Genomic DNA, 16,114 nt, shown 5'->3' with positions numbered 1-16,114 from the left:
TAATTTGACTACTCTATATACCTTACACAAGTGGAATTATATAATATTTGTTCTTTTTTGACTGGCTTATTTCACTTAGCATAATGTCCTCAAGGTTCATCCATGTTTGAGCATGTATCAGAATATCTTTCCTTTTAAAGCTGAATAATATTCGATTGTCTGTATATACCATATTTTGTTTATCCGTTCATCTATTGATGGACAGGTGGGTTGCTTCTACCTTTTGGCTATTGTGAATAACGCTGCTATGAACATGGGTGTACAAATATTTGTTCAAGTTCCTGCTTTCAGTCCTTTTGGGTATGTACCCAGCAGTGGAATTGCTGGATAATATGGTAATTCTATTTTTAATTTTTTGAAGAAGTGCCCTACTATTTTCCACAGCAGCTGCACCATTTAACATTTCTACCAGCAATGCACAAGGGTTCCAGTTTCCTCACATCATCCCCAACTTGTTATTTTCTGTTTTTTTTTTAATAATAACTATTATAATGAGTACGAAGTGGTATATCTTTGTGGCTTTAATTTGCGTCTCTGATTATAGTGATATTGAGCATCTTTTCATGTGCTCATTGGCTAATTGCATATCTTATTTAGAGAAATATCTCTTCAAGTTCTTTGCCCATCTTAAACTCAGGATTTTGTTTGTTTTTTTGCTGGTTTGTATTTTAAGAGACAGCGTATCACTATGTTGCCCAGGCTGGTCTCAAACTCCTGAGCTCAGGTGATCCTCCTGCCTCAGCCTCCTGAGTAGCTGGGATTACAAGTGTGAGCCACCATACCCACTAAAATCAGGTTATTTTGTTGTTGAGTTGCAGGAATGCTTCATACATTTTGGATATTAATCCATTATTAGATATATGACTTGCAAATATTTTCTCTCATTCCATGGGTTGTCTTCTTGGTAATAGCATCCTTTGATGCACAAAAGTTTTAAATTTTGAAGTCCAATTTACCTATTTTGTCTTTTGCTTTTGTTTTTTATGTCATATCTAAGAAATCCTTGTTAATTCCAATGTTATGAGGATTTTCCCTATGTTTTCTTGTTTTGGCTCTTAAGTTTAGGTCTTTGATCTTTTCTGAGATAACTTTTGTGTATGATCTAAGATAAAGGTCCAATCTCAGTCTTTTGCATATGGATATTCCATTTTCTTAACAGCTTTTATTGAAAAGACTATCTTTCCTCATTGAAAATCATTTGACCATATACATGAGGGTTTATTTCTGGGCTCTTTACTCCATTGGTCTATATGCCTGTCTTTATGCCAGTACCACACTGTTTTGATTATGTAGGTTTGTAGTAAGCTTTGAAATCAGGAAATGTGAGACCTCCAACTTTGTTTTTCTTATTCAAGATTGTTTTGGTCATTTGGAGATCCTTGAGATCCCATATAAATTTTAGAATGGGTTTTTCTATCTCTGCAAAAAATTTTTTTGGGATTTTGACAAAGGTTGTGTTGAGTCTGTAGATTGCTTTGGGTAGTATTGACATCTTAACCATATTGTCTTTCAATCTATGAATGCAGATGTCTTTCCATGGTCTCATCATTTTATACATTTTATATGTTGCTTAAGAGGGTCTTCCCAATGCTAAAGTTATAAATAATTTTTTCTATATTTTGTTTTTATAGATTTGTAGTTTGGGTTTACACATTTGTTTCCTTAAGTTAGCTGGGATATTTCCCCCAGTATGATAACTTTTTCCCATTTTATTGGTACCACCTGAATACTCTGCCTTTTCCCTGGTAATTGAAATGCCACCTTTTTCGTAAACCAAAGCATAGGTTTGTTTTTAGATTTTTCTCTTCTATTTCACTGATCCATATATCTACTCTTGTGATATAATTTTTAATTACCTTAATTTTATAGTAGCTTTTGATATCTGGTAGGGTAACTGTTTCCCCTCATTCTTCTTCTTTTTCTTTATTCCCTTTATTTTTATTATTATTCTTCTTTTTCTTTATTCTTCATTCTTCTTTTTTTATTCTCTTTATTATTATTATTCCCCTCATTATTCTTCCTTTTCATTATTCTTTCTTTTTAAGGTTTTCCCATATATTTTCTCTTTCAGATGACTATTAGAATCAGCCTAACAAGTTCCAACAGACATATTATTGGAATTTTGATTGAGATTACATTTATTTGATGAATTAATCTTGGGAAACTTATGATTTTTATAATAATATGCCTTTGTGTTTTGAGGAAACATTATTTCTAGTATCTATATAGGAATATATATCACCATATATATTATATTATATTATATATTATCACCATAATCCCTAAGAAATTTTCTATTTACTTATATAATATTCAAGATTGCCATGTAGAATAGCTCTGTCCAATAGAACTTTCCATGATAATAAAAATGTTCTGTATCTGTGATGTCAAATAGGTAGCCACTTACCACATGTGTCTATTGAGCACCAGAAATGTGGCTAATGCAACTGAGGAAGTAAATTTTAAGTTTTATTTCATTTTGATTAATTTAAATGTAAATGGCCACATGTAGCTAATAGCTATCATATTAGACAGTACGGCTTTTGAATGTATGAATAAATGTGTAACTGAACACTTTTGTAAGTAGTAGAGGTAGTGTAGCAAAGAATTATTGATACCTACTGTGTGAAAGACATTGTGTAAAGCATTGCAGACAGCCAAAAGGCCATAAAATTAATACACATGAATTCCTAAATAAAAATCTAATCCAGGTATAAGACAATTTGTTTACAAATATTTCTGTTGTCAGAAACATTCAATTACAAAAATGTAGTGTGGATATTCATTAGAAAGGAAGTTCATGTCAAATTAAAGGAGCAAGAGAGGCTTTGTGGATGAAGTACTATTAGAAATTGGCCTTGAAGGAATTATTCAAAATTTAAAAGAAAGAAAGTAATGGAGGATTTCTGTTTTCTTAAATCTAGAGGAAATAGAGAAGAGGGAAAAGAATGTGGTATGTTTGGAGGATTAGTTCCCTTGGTTGCTGTAACAAATTACAAGTTTGGTGGCTTAAAACAACAAAAATGTATTCTCTCACAATTCTAGATGCCAGAAGTCCAAAAGCAATATGAGTGGTCTGAAATCAAGATGTCAGCAGAGCCACACTCCCTCTGGGGGCTCTAAGAGAAGTTCTATTCTTTGCCTCGTCCAGCTTCTAGTAGCTGCTGGCATTCCTGATCACAACAGTCTCTGACCCTATTGTCACATTGTCTTCTCTTCTGTCTGTGTTCACATCTCCCATTGCCTCTGTCTTACAAGGATACATATGATTACATTTAGGGTCCACCTGCATAATTAAGAAAAACTTTTCATTTGAAGATCCTTTATAACATCTGTAGAGACGCCCCACTTTTATATTTTTGCCATGTAAGGTCACATTCACAGGCTCCAGAATTTAGGACATGGACATCTTTTGGGGCTCATTTTTCAGTGTACCACAAATATCCAATTTGCCTGGAGTTGGAGATTCCTGTGGCAGTAGGAATTATGATAACTGTCAGTCACTGAATGACTTGCACATGTAAGAGGTTATACCAAGTGCTCTATCTGTGCTACTCCATTTACTCATTACAAGAACACTGTGTAGGCATTAGGAGACGAGGGATGAATCTAAGGTGACTGTTTTCCACCTTTGATGAGTGGGAAATGATGATTTACAGAAATTGTAGAGTCATGAGGAAAAATTGGTTACAAAGGAATAACAATAAATTTGACTTTGACTATGTTTAGTTTGAAGTCCCAATAGGCTGTGCCCAAGGAAAGATCAACCCCAAGTAGAAGCTTAAGGGCCCTACAAAGAATTCTTATAGTCTCTTCTATAATGTTTTACCTTGATTTCCCCTTTGGGTTGAAGAAACAAATTATAAGGAGCACTAAACTTGAAATCAGGAGACTTGGGTTCAAAACTTGCACTTACTAAATGTGTGAACTGGATAAATCATTTCACTTCTCTGAGCTTCAGTTTCTACATCTGTACAAGAGGAATAACAACTCCCCCTCCCATCACACACAGTTATTGTGAGGAATAAATGACATAACATATGTGATTTTTTAGTATATAGTCTGTTGTAAGCATTCAAATGTTTAATTTGAAGGTAATATGTCTTAAAGCTATCTGGATCCTAAGTAAAACTCTACATTATTTTTACAAATCTCTGATCAACTGCTTTTCCCATTATCCAAATGACCATTCTACACTTTTACCACTTAAGTGTTTTAAGTGCCACCCAAGACCAATTTACTCTCTAGAAAGAGATGACCTAAACTCTACTTCATAGAAATAATTAAGGCCATCAAACATAAATCATTCAACTTTCTGCTCTCATATTTAAATGTTTACCTATATCTGTATCCATTTTACCTTGTTCTTTCGGACCTCAGAAGAAGTGATATCCTTTCTTTTGTCCCAAGTGAATACTTCTTTCAATATGTGCCCTAGATGCAATTTCCTTCATCCTTAGCTCCAGGTCACATAGTCAATGCCTGGTGGACATCTTCATTTGGATATCTCATTCCAATTCAGAATATTGAAAACAGAGTCAGTTGTTTCTTCATCCATCTTCCCTACCATGTTCCTACCTCCTACTCCCTCAACTTCTATTTCCCATCTTGGTCACTGGCATTGCCAGAAACTTGGGTAATTTTTGTCATGTTTTACTCCTTTCTTTCCTTTACTATACCTGTGCTTATTCCAATTAATGATCAAGTCATGGTAGGGCTCAGGTTCAGGCACTCATTCTGTCTCTCCTGAGCCCTCTATCCTTTTAATGTTTTCCCTCTAACTTCACTGGGGCTTTTGGTCTTGCTCAGATCATTCCTTTTCTGAAGTAGCCTCATTGCTTCTCGTCTTACTCCTCTCCAATCCACCCTTCACACTGCTGCCATAGGGATCTTTCTAAAATAGACCTACTCTTGGAACCCTTTGGGGCACTCCATTACAAACTCCCATTACAAAGTCCAAACTTTAAAGAATGACATTGTCTGACCCAGCCTACCACTTCCTGTTAGCCCCATTGAACTATACCCAATTCCCCAGAGGTATCCTGCTTTATATCCCTGTACCTGTGCTCCTTCTGTCTAAAGTCTGCAACCCCATTTCCTAATGCTGTTTGCCTGGTGAATGTCTGCTCATCTTGCATTACTTAGTTCAAGCTTATATCCCTTTTGAAACCTTGCCAGGCCTCCCCAGAAAGAACTGATAAGATCTTTTTGGAACCCCTGCTGTACCCTATACATGACTCTGTCATTTCCTCTGTAACCTGTTTGTTTCCCTGTACCAGCCTTCTTTGAGGACATGAAGTGTCTTGATCAGCTTTGTATCTTTAGTGTTTAACACAATGTCTGGCACAGAGAAGGTGCTCAAAAAACATTTATCAAATAAATGAATTAATTATAAAACTTTCAAAGTCATATGATGCCTTAGAGAAAGGAGTAAGGAAGAACTTATGTAATAACTTTTGGAGATAAATGGAAATATCTGATTATGAGCCTAAGAAGAATACACATTTACCTCCTAAATAAAGATAGTCATGGTCCAGAACTCTGGTCACAACCTACAGAAGATAAAGAAATTAATTGAATGGGCAAACCCCTCATAAGTCCCAGTAAAATATGAGACATTTCCCAGTGTGCTCTTGATGTGATTTCCTCCCATCCTTAGATCCAGTTCACATAGTCAACGCCTGGTGAACATCTTCATTTGGATATCTCACATCTAATTCAGAATCTTAAAAACAGAGTCAATTATTTCTCCATCTATCTTCCCCACCATTTTCCCACCTCCCACTCCCTCAACTTATTCTATTTCCAATCTTGGTCAATGGCATTACCACAAACTTGGATAATTTTTGTCATGTTTTACTCCTTTCTTTCCTTTACTGTACCAACATATCAAGAAAGCTTACAGCTCCACTGGTGTTGGACGTAAGTATTCTCTCAAAGCATTTGCTTTCTTACTGCTTATTCATCACAATGTTAACATAAACTTCATTTATGTTAATAGCATTTATTTTATAATTACTGTTGATCTACCTTTCATTGTGCCAAAGATATAAATGTTAAGGGAATCAAAACTAACATCAGTGGTATAACTTACTTTTAGGGACATAGATCCTTTGAACCATAGAAATCTTTGACCTGGAAACTGCCAAATCCAAAGATTCTAGACATAAACTTAACTACAAATTTATACTGGTGAGGACTGGTTTTCTCAAGAGAAAACATTTTGCCAGATCTGACTTGAAAAATAATTTCAAAGTGAGCAAAATTCACTACACTCACCCCAGGCACAAAACTCATCGTATTTCCTGGCTACCTGGGGCTGCCCGCTCCCTTGGTTCCCCATGCAGGTCTACCTCCTCATGCAAAACAAGTACCGTGCCCTGAACTGCCCTTCCTGTGTCACAACATATCTGTCTTTTTTCCAAAGCCTGTGAGGCTCTGCTTTTAATAGGCTGACACTTGGAGACCACTTTGTAAATTCACTTGCACTAACATCATATTGAGTAACAATTCCAGGGGAATTTACATTTTTAACAGGAGTAGGTTGGATACATAATACCTAACCATAAGGGCTAATCTAATAAATGGACATTTCCTACCATCTCGTATATTTTCCATGTCTTTTCATGTTTCATTGTCTTTAAACATATTGAACTTTCTGCCTAGGGTAACCTCCCCCCGCTCCCACCACCATTTCCAGTCTGGTGAACTGCTGCTCTTCCTTCAATACTCAGCTCAATGTCTCTCTTCTAAGGAGCCTTCTCTAAATTCCCCAGCCTCAGTTGGTCCCTTCCTCTGGACTTCTATAAAACTTTGTGTACTTGTCTCAATTTCTTTAATCTTTTATTCACTCTTCAGATGACTTCAAGGTGACTTCTACCCTCACCAACCCAATGCACTGAGGAAACCCCATGTGGTGAAATCCAGTGGACATATTTGAGTCCTCGTCTTCCTTGCCCTCTCAGCAACACCTAACACTATTGACCACCACCTTTTAATTTCTCCACTCCCTCTTCTTAAAACCGCCTTCCCCTGGCTTTCTCGACATGACAGTCTGCTAGTCTTCTTTTATCTCTCTCTTTCTCAGTCTCCTTTGTTGGCTCATCCTCTAACTCATCTCTAAATGTTAGATTTCCTTAGGCTATGTCCTGATCCTTTCCCTTCCCACACTCTGATCTTTCAATAAGCAAACTCTTCCACACCCATGGCATTAGTTATCCTCCGTATGCTTATGACTTTCAAATTTACATCTCCAACCCAGACCTCTTTCCTGAACTTCAGACTTCCACAGATAGCCACCGATTCAACATGTCCACGTGAAAGTTTTGTAGGCACTCCAAATTCAGCAGGTTCAAAACTCCCATTGTTCTCAACCTGAGAGAACAGCACCTCCATGCATGCAGTTAGCCAAACTAGAAACTGTGCAGTTATTATTGACCCATCTATCTCTCTCTTACCATGGTATCCAATTAGCCATCCTCCTGACTCTACCTGCCAAATATATCTCTCAATTTTAACTTCTCTCCATCTCCACTGCCATGCAAGTTATCACCTGTCTACCACTGTAACTCATCACTTGTATCTGCTTGATGTCTCCAATACATTTCTACACTGCAGGCAGAGTGCTCTTTGAAAATTCATTCATCAAAAAGTATTTATTGAGCCTTTACTGTGTCAAGGCACTTGCTATACAGTGATACAAATGTAACCAAGACATGCATGTTCCTAATCTCCTAGAACTCTATACAGTTCTGTGATTGGGAGACCTAACTTATTTGGGATGGAGAGAATTTCTCTGAGGAAATAATTTTTTTTTATCTGGGATCTGAAGAATGAGTAGGAATCAACTAGGCAAAAAGGAAAGGCAATGGAGGGGAAAGAACATTTTAGGCAGAAGGAACATCATGTGCAAAGGTTTAGAATCAAGAGGAGGCAACGTATGAGAAGCAAGATATGAGGCTAGGCACAGCCAGGGCCTGAGAAGCCATAACTCTAACTGGGAAATACTCAGGGGGTCTAGTAGCCCCTCAAACAGCCTGCCAAAGTAGATTAGTGAGTGGAGGTGTGAGCATTTTTCTGAGGAGAGAGTGCATAGCTTTCATCAGGGTCTGTGACACTTTCCCTCCCCTGAAAATGTAAAGAACTATGTCTGGGGTATGAAAGGCCATTTTTGGACTTTGTCCTAAAAGCAATGGATGACATTGGGAAGTATGAAGCCAAAAAGTAACACGACCAGATTGTAAAATCCATGGGGCAGGAATTTTTATCTCTTTTGTTCACTGATAGGTCCCAAACACCTAGAAGAGTGCCATGCACATAGCTGACACTCAATAAATAACTGCTGAATGAAATTGCTGGATGTCTATTTTGGCACTACATTGTATTGCATTATATTGTAATTGTGTACTTAATGTCTCTCCTTTACAAGGCTCAATTCTGGGAAACCAACTATGTCTCATTGATCTTTGTATTACTAGAGATATGTTTTTAGTGCCCAGCTCATGGCCTGGCTTAAAATCAGTTTCATTTATGCGTTCATTCATTCAGCCAATAATTAAAGAGCATCTACCAGATGGCAGGAACTGAGAATACACAGATGATGAAAATATTGGGGCTAGGCACAGTGGCTCATGCTTGTAATCCCAGCACTTTGGGAGGACAACGCATGTGGATCACCTGAAGTCAGGAGTTTGAGACTAGCCTGGCCAATATGGTAAAACCCTGTCTCTACTAAAAATACAAAAATTAGCTGGGCATGGTGGCAGGTACCTGTAATCCCAGCTATTTGGGAGGCTGAGGCATAAGGATTGCTTGAACCTGGGAGATGGAGGTTGCAGGGAGCCGAGATTGCACGACTGTACTCTAGCCTGGGCGACAGAGTGAGACTCCATTTCAAAAAAAAAAAAAAAGGCCGGGCGCGGTGGCTCACGCTTGTAATCCCAGCACTTTGGGAGGCCGAGGTGGGCGGATCACGAGGTCAGGAGATCGAGACCACGGTGAAACCCCGTCTCTACTAAAAATACAAAAAATTAGCCGGGCGCGGTGGCGGGCGCCTGTAGTCCCAGCTACTCGGAGAGGCTGAGGCAGGAGAATGGCGTGAACCTGGGAGGCGGAGCTTGCAGTGAGCCGAGATTGCGCCACTGCACTCCAGCCTGGGCGACAGAGCGAGACTCCGTCTCAAAAAAAAAAAAAAATGGCACTAACCTCAAGGAGTTTATATTCTGGATGGGAAGACTACTAAGTAGGCCTGATAATACTGTATAGTAAATCCTACAAAAGGGGTAAGAACAGAACACAGCAGTGGGGGTGTCAGGGAAGCCCAGCAGGCAGAAGAAACTATGGAGCTGCCCCTGGGCCAAACGAAGAAGAGAGGAGCAAAGCGTGGGAGTGGGCATTAAAGATAAAGTCCAGAGTGGGGCAAGCAGGGCCCATTAGTGGTTAAGTGTGGGGGAAGATGGAGCTGCAGAAATAGGCCAAGGCCATAAAGCACCTAGACTTTATTCTGAGGTCCATGGGAAGTTATTCATGGATGACTGATGAAGCAGAAGAGTGATGTGGTCAGATCTGCATATGCTCCAGAGTACAGAATGGATTGGAGAAGCAGTCATAGTGGGAGTAGGGACCAGTGATTGGGAGATGATGTTTGCCTGCACTAAAGAAGTAATGGGAATAGAGGACAATGGATGGATTTGAGAGCTATTAAGGAGGTAGGATCAAAAGGAATTAGTGATTAATTAGATGCTAGCATGAGAATGATGGAGTAGTCATGGATGATTCTCTGATTTTTAACTTGGACACCTTGGGTGAGTGAGAACGAAGATTGGGTAAGGCTTAGAGAAGCAGATGATGAATTCCAATTTGGGCAGACAGCACTTGAGTTTTTTTTGGAATACCTATGTGGAGACTTTTAGTCGGCAGTTGGATACACACATGGATCTGAAGTTCAGAAGGAAGATCTAGGCTGTAAACATAAATGTGGGGGTCTTTGCTTATGAATGGTAATTGATTCCTAGAAGTGGATAAGATCACTCAGGGAAGGTGTGGAGAATAAGGAGAAGGACAGCCAAAGACAGAACTTTGGGAGAACATTCAAGTAACAAGCATTTTTAAAGGGAGTGAATAAAGGAATAAGTGATTAAAAAGAGTCATTTAGAAGAAGGGATCCCTTCGAGAGCTTCCCAAATACTGCTACCAAATCAGCTGGCTATCCTATTTGTGCTTAAGGCAAAGCCTACTTTTTGGCTTCCCAAATGGAGAATATGTTACTAAACCAAAGATGGAAAGTAGGGCAACATCATGTACAGAAAGCATATCTTCAGGGCTTTTTTCAGATACATATGTGGATACTCTACTCCTGAGGCTATATTGGTAAACAGATCATAGTAGCGTCTTGTTAGTCTGCATCAGGAAACACTTAATAATTAAAAAAGAAACACTTTAAAAAGCTGTATGTTTAAAATATAATATGAAAAGTATTAGAAGTCATTTGATGATCATCTGATGTTCAGATCATCCAGATAATCTTTCTAGCCTGCCTGATTACTGGCCGTTTGCTTGGCTTGTTGGCTTTGGCGTCAAGTGTACAAACTCAGCCAGTTGGAATACATCTGAAAAATATTTCTCAAATGTTCCTTTGTGTGGATGAATTTGTTGGTTTATATAGTGTGTATATGTTATTTGTCTATGTTAAGAAGTGTCCCCTGGCTGATAACATACTTGTTTTTCAGCCCACGAATTTTCTATAAACCATTGAGAGTTCCCAGGCCTCACTATTACCTTGAGATATTGAAGATATTTTGACTCACTGCAATAAAATTACAGTTCTGCAACTTGTAATTAAACTTTGGATTTATTTGAACAATGAAAGAAAAAGAGAACACAACTATTAAACCATCAGGTCAACTGGTCAGTTGAGAATTGGTACACTCATCTTCCCTTCTTTCATGTGTACCGAGATTTGATAGAAGTGAGGATAGTTTGGTTTGAATGGAAAGCATGGCCAAGCAACAAGCTAACTTTTACCAGATACTTTTTTCCTACAGTCAAACCATAACAAATTCATCTCCTAGATGACAACTTGGTTTTTATGCTTTGACTTTTTGCGTTGCTATTTCCTTTCCTTTAGAGCAGCCCATTTCAAATTTTTACATGTAAGTAAACAAGTTATTTGAGGGGCTGCTCTATATATTTTCTCAGAGTTTTGTATAGCTACCAAAGGGAATTTGTGGTTTCTGAGATCAGAAATTCAACTGCTTTCTAAAACTGAAGGATGAATTAGTACTTAAGTTAGCCATTTTGATACCCAATCTTTGTTCCTAAATGGCACTTAAATATTTTATTTGCACTTCCACTATTTTGTTATAATAACATATCAATAATAATAACATGCCTCTCCTATGAAGGACAAAAAGGATAATTTTGGAAACTCTACTATATATTCTCACAAGTCTTGCTTTAAAAAAAAAAAAAATATATATATATATATATATATATATATATATATATATATTATTCCATTTTCCTTCCAAAGAAAAAACACAGGACATGGAAAAACCTTTTCTCCCATCTAGTGGCTAGAAAATATATAAATGTCCTCTATGTGTTTCTTGGAATTCCAGGCATTAGGGATTGTTTGGCAGATTATAATATATCTAATTATTCACCCAGTTAAGCAAAAATAAGTTCTAAAATCTTTACCAAAGCCAAACTCAATGGCAAAATATATATCTATAATGATTCACTAACCAACTGCCCTTTCATCAATAACATTCACCTCAGTAGAAAGGTTGTAGTTCTTCTTAATTCATTATTCTGAACATACGATAGAAAAGACAGGGCAGTATGTCTCTGCTACCTGAAATTGGGACTTAAATTACATTTGCCTCTAAAGCAGTCAGTGCCCTAGATCTCTCCTAAACCTTAATTGCTTCTTGTTGGCCCCACACCTTAACAAGCCTTCTCTCAAGAGTTGGATGTGTTGAATTCACTAGAGAGAGCCAAGAAACTGTCTCAGAAACTGGTTGCCTCCAAGGGACCTCATCTCCTGAAACTTGGAATACCAGACTCTGATACTGGCAGCAGGGCCTCTGTGCAGGGCCAAACCAGCCCACAGGAAAGCAGGTTTGGATCCGTTATGCAGCTTGAGGGATTAATGCTTGGTCTACCTGTCTTATATATGTCTTGTGCAGATGTCAAAATCTCTGCTGAATTGTGCCTCTCTCTGGTGATTCTCACAGATTCAAAGAATGAATTTTGTGTGCAGTCAGCAAAGTTCTGAGTGCTCCAGGAAGAAGAGGAAGGTCAGTGAACCAGTGAAGGTCTTCATCCCTAACAGAAAATGAAAGCTAAATACTCCTTCTACATTTATTTTAAAATAAGTTTATTTTGTAAAAACATGCATAAACTGTCTTAGCAGGAAAGTAAATTCCTGTTACCAAAACCTTTTTCTAAATTTTTTGCTCAATTTTTTTGTCAGTTACTAAGTGCTAAATCACTGGCCAAGTAGGACATGAGTCCACTTTGCCACAAGGAAAGAGGGTCAATAGGGCTGCCTCTGGATAGCATTACTTCAAAGCTGGGTTAGAGATGAGACACCTTTTATATTATATTTGTAAAAGAACCACAGCAGTTATTTTGGAAAGAAGCTGTTGTTCTCAAAGGAAAGAAGGATTTTTTTTGCATAATTAAACTCTTCAGGTATTTAGACTACTGTGAAATGTTTTGACTTGTCGTAACCTGTATACTGGAATCCCTCTCTAGCTGTATTAAAAATTCCCACAGAGTTGCATAGGATGTGTGTGGAGGTGCTTATCCAGGTGTGATTTGTGTGTTAACCTCAGTCACAAGGTTGATCAGCTAATTGTGGGACCAAAATGTGCCCTGCCTCAACTCTGGCCCCAGGCCCTGTTCTGTTAGCCAATCTGAAACAGGGAACATGCTGCAGTTCAGGAGTCTGGCTCTTTTCTTAAGACCTATATTAAATATTTCCCAAGAAGCACTTCAGTTTATCAGTCTGTAACCTGCAAATGATGCTATTAGTTCCTTCCTTATTCTGGAAGAATTTGGATAGACTTAATTGATGATTAGTATGAGATGAACAATAAATGGCTTTTAAATGTTATTTCTATTATTTATATAACATGAGATTTAGTAACTTATAAAATGAGGTTTAGTAATTTAACTTAAATGGATAGGACCAATAAGTTAAATGTTAAGTGTGTGACTTATGGTTAAATAAAATGAAAATACAAGACTTTTTTTTTTTTTTTGCTCGTCTTTTTTCACACAGAAAGGAAAAGTTTCTTTGCTAACATCAGTATCTCTCCAAATGTAAAGTGTAGTGAGAACATCAATAACTGGAGTGCTTGTTAAAATATGGATTACTAGGCCTGCCTCATTTCTACTAGGTTCAGGCACTGTGGAAAACTCTCCAGATTCTAACACACACACACACACACACACACACACACACACACACACAAAATGGAGAACCAGCGACTTCTGACCCAGACTAAAGTGAATCTCTGTAGGAAAATCCCCAGGGAGCCTCCCTGTTCAGCACTGCCCCTTGCCAGACTCTCAGCCATTCTTGACTATCTAGGGCAGCCTACCAAACTGGGGTCTTAAATTGGGCTATAGCACTGGGGCCTGCAGGCAAGGAGGAGCATTTCCCCTTCTTTTAGCATATTAAGTGGACTCATGAAAGCCTGCTCTGCCACTGAAAGAAGGAGGGGAAAGATATTGGACTTATATCCTTGATAGAATTGTAGACTGAGTCACTATAATTTCTTTGAAGAGAATCACATAAAGAGATTAGCTGTCTAGTAGAGGAATTAGGTTTGTGTCTCTCCAGAGAGAAGGTCTAACAGCAAGTTGGTAAAGGCTATAGGAGATCAATTTATAAGGAGGAGCTTTTTTTTTTTTTTTTTTTTTTTTTTTTTTTTTTTTTTTTTTTTGAGACGGAGTCTCGCTCTGTCGCCCAGGCTGGAGTGCAGTGGCGCAGTCTCGGCTCACTGCAAGCTCCGCCTCCCAGGTTCACGCCATTCTCCTGCCTCAGCCTCTCCGAGTAGCTGGGACTACAGGCGCCCGCCACCACGCCCGGCTAATTTTTTGTATTTTTAGTAGAGACGGGGTTTCACTGTGGTCTCGATCTCCTGACCTCGTGATCCGCCTGCCTCGGCCTCCCAAAGTGCTGGGATTACAAGCGTGAGCCACCGTGCCCGGCCGCTTTTTTTTTTTTTCAGCATGATCTCAGCTCACAGCAACATTGACCTCCCAGGCTCAAGTGATCCTCCCACCTCAGCCTCTGGACTGGCTGGGACTACAAGCATGTGCCACCATGCCTGGCTAATTTTTGTGTCTTTTGTAGAGATGGGGTTTCGCCATGTTGTCCAGGCTGGTCTCGAACTCCTGACTTCAAGTAATCCAGACATCTCAGCCTCCCAAAGTGCTAGGATTACAGGCATGAGCCACCACACCCAGCCCAGGAGGAGCTTTTTAACTCTACAATTGTCAATTGTCAAAATTTTGAAATGGGCTACCTTGTGAGTTAGTGAGCTTGTCTTCACTGCAGGTATTTGAACACAGAGGAGCTTCACAAAAACTCTATAAATGACTCTCAAAGCAAATTAGCACTACTGAGTAATTAGTTAATCTGGATTTCAAAGGGAACTATTTTGCTTCAAGGGGAATTGAGCTCATAATCTGTATTTGTGATTATCATAAACTTAGCCTAAGGCTGACAGATCCTTTAAGTCAAAGTCTCAAATCTGAATCTATCTAGAAAATTTCTATAGTGATTTTATTATCTCTATTAACACCTCTTTCCCCATCTGAACAGTCTCTATCACTGCCAGTAGGAGGACTGTGTGTTTCTGAGGCAGTGTGTATGTGAGACAACAGAGACGTTTCTGGGCCTGTGCCCTTGGCTGGGCACACAGGGAAGGAGATCTGTTATCAGGAGAATCTGAGAACCGTGAAAATGTGAAAATGTGAACTATCTGATTTTACACAGCAGAGCTCAAATATGCAACCAGCTATCAATATTGGAGTATATTCAGTTCTATCTACTGAATGATTTATTAGAAGGAAAGAAATCTTTTCTCTATTCATTTTGGTTCTTAATTGTAATGGGATGAATAAACACAAGTGCATCAAGGAGCTGACACTTTAGTGAAAAGAATGAAAACAGGCCCCATGCTGGGATGCCTGAGCTGTTCTAGACCAGCCATTCCCTCACCCTGACTGTGCTTGGTTCATCAGTGTGATCACAAAGATTAGATGATGATAGTTGGAAACTGAGACATTATTAAATAAAAAGCTATGTAGGGGAAATTTGAATTTGGCTGTTTGGGGTTTTTCTGTCTTTACAGAAATTTGGTCTAGCTGGAAAGACATGGGTTAGGTTCATGATTGCCGCCAGCCTTTGAAGCCAGGCACCGAAACCACACCTTCATTTCCCCTCTTGCAGGTCCCTCTGCTGTCTGGGTCTTTTCATTCTCCAGCTCACCTCTTCCAGGAAGAGGCTGGAAATGTTCATCAGCATCAAAGTTGCATTCACATGAGTTCAGAGTTGTGTGTGTGTTCTTACAATTCCATTAACCATTAAAGCCAACTTTAATGTATCTTAAAATTGTCAATTTATGGTTTCAAACCCAACAGTATTGGATATTTAGGGACTTCCACAGAATATTATAATAAAATAATTCTCAGTTATAATCATCATTTAGAAAGAGGTCCCAAATAATAAAATGAAACTGAACACACTATGCATGCAAAGTTGAGTCAAAGTCTGCTACGATGTAGGATTCTAGATTCTGTACAAGTGAGAAAATGCCTAAATGTATCCCCTTTAGACATTTTTAGTTGTTTAAAGGAAAAAAAGGTAACATTTTCAGTGTGACTGTGTGATTTGTGTACTGAGGTCATGGCTGAGACTTGATGTATGATTTCCAGTTTTGATAGAGAAGGAGGACACCATTGTCTTGGTTAAAAAGAAAAAAGCTTTTATTAATGGGCCCTTGGGTTATCCATTGGTAAACTCAAATTCCTATTTAGAAATGGCAAGACTTGAGGTCCTAAGGAGCTAATCTGCTCATATAATATCCCCTTGGGT

General features: G+C 38.5%; 1 protein-coding gene across 14 annotated transcripts in view; it reads left to right on the top strand.

Moving 5' to 3' along the window:
• HORMAD2 (HORMA domain containing 2) overlaps positions 1–13,250 on the top strand; it is a 96,383-nt gene extending 83,133 nt beyond the window's left edge. For 10 of the 14 annotated variants that reach the window (XR_010117173.1, XR_010117174.1, XM_063623648.1 and 7 more), the window contains one exon: positions 12,237–12,358. Coding sequence is in view for 12 of the 14 variants with exons in the window: in XM_063623648.1 (XP_063479718.1) it covers positions 12,237–12,277 (41 nt within the window). In the remaining 2 variants the exon portion in view is untranslated. Of the gene's footprint in view, positions 1–12,236 lie in introns of all 14 variants that reach the window. The other 4 variants (XM_055254106.2, XM_055254107.2, XM_055254108.2 and 1 more) reach the window with 2 other exon arrangements.
• The last annotated feature ends 2,864 nt before the right edge of the window (positions 13,251–16,114 follow it).

Source organism: Symphalangus syndactylus, chromosome 18, assembly GCF_028878055.3.
Source record: "Symphalangus syndactylus isolate Jambi chromosome 18, NHGRI_mSymSyn1-v2.1_pri, whole genome shotgun sequence".
Classification (NCBI taxonomy): Eukaryota; Metazoa; Chordata; class Mammalia; order Primates; family Hylobatidae; genus Symphalangus; species Symphalangus syndactylus.
Note: the sequence above shows the minus strand (reverse complement) of the source record. Positions and strands in the feature narration are given on the sequence as shown.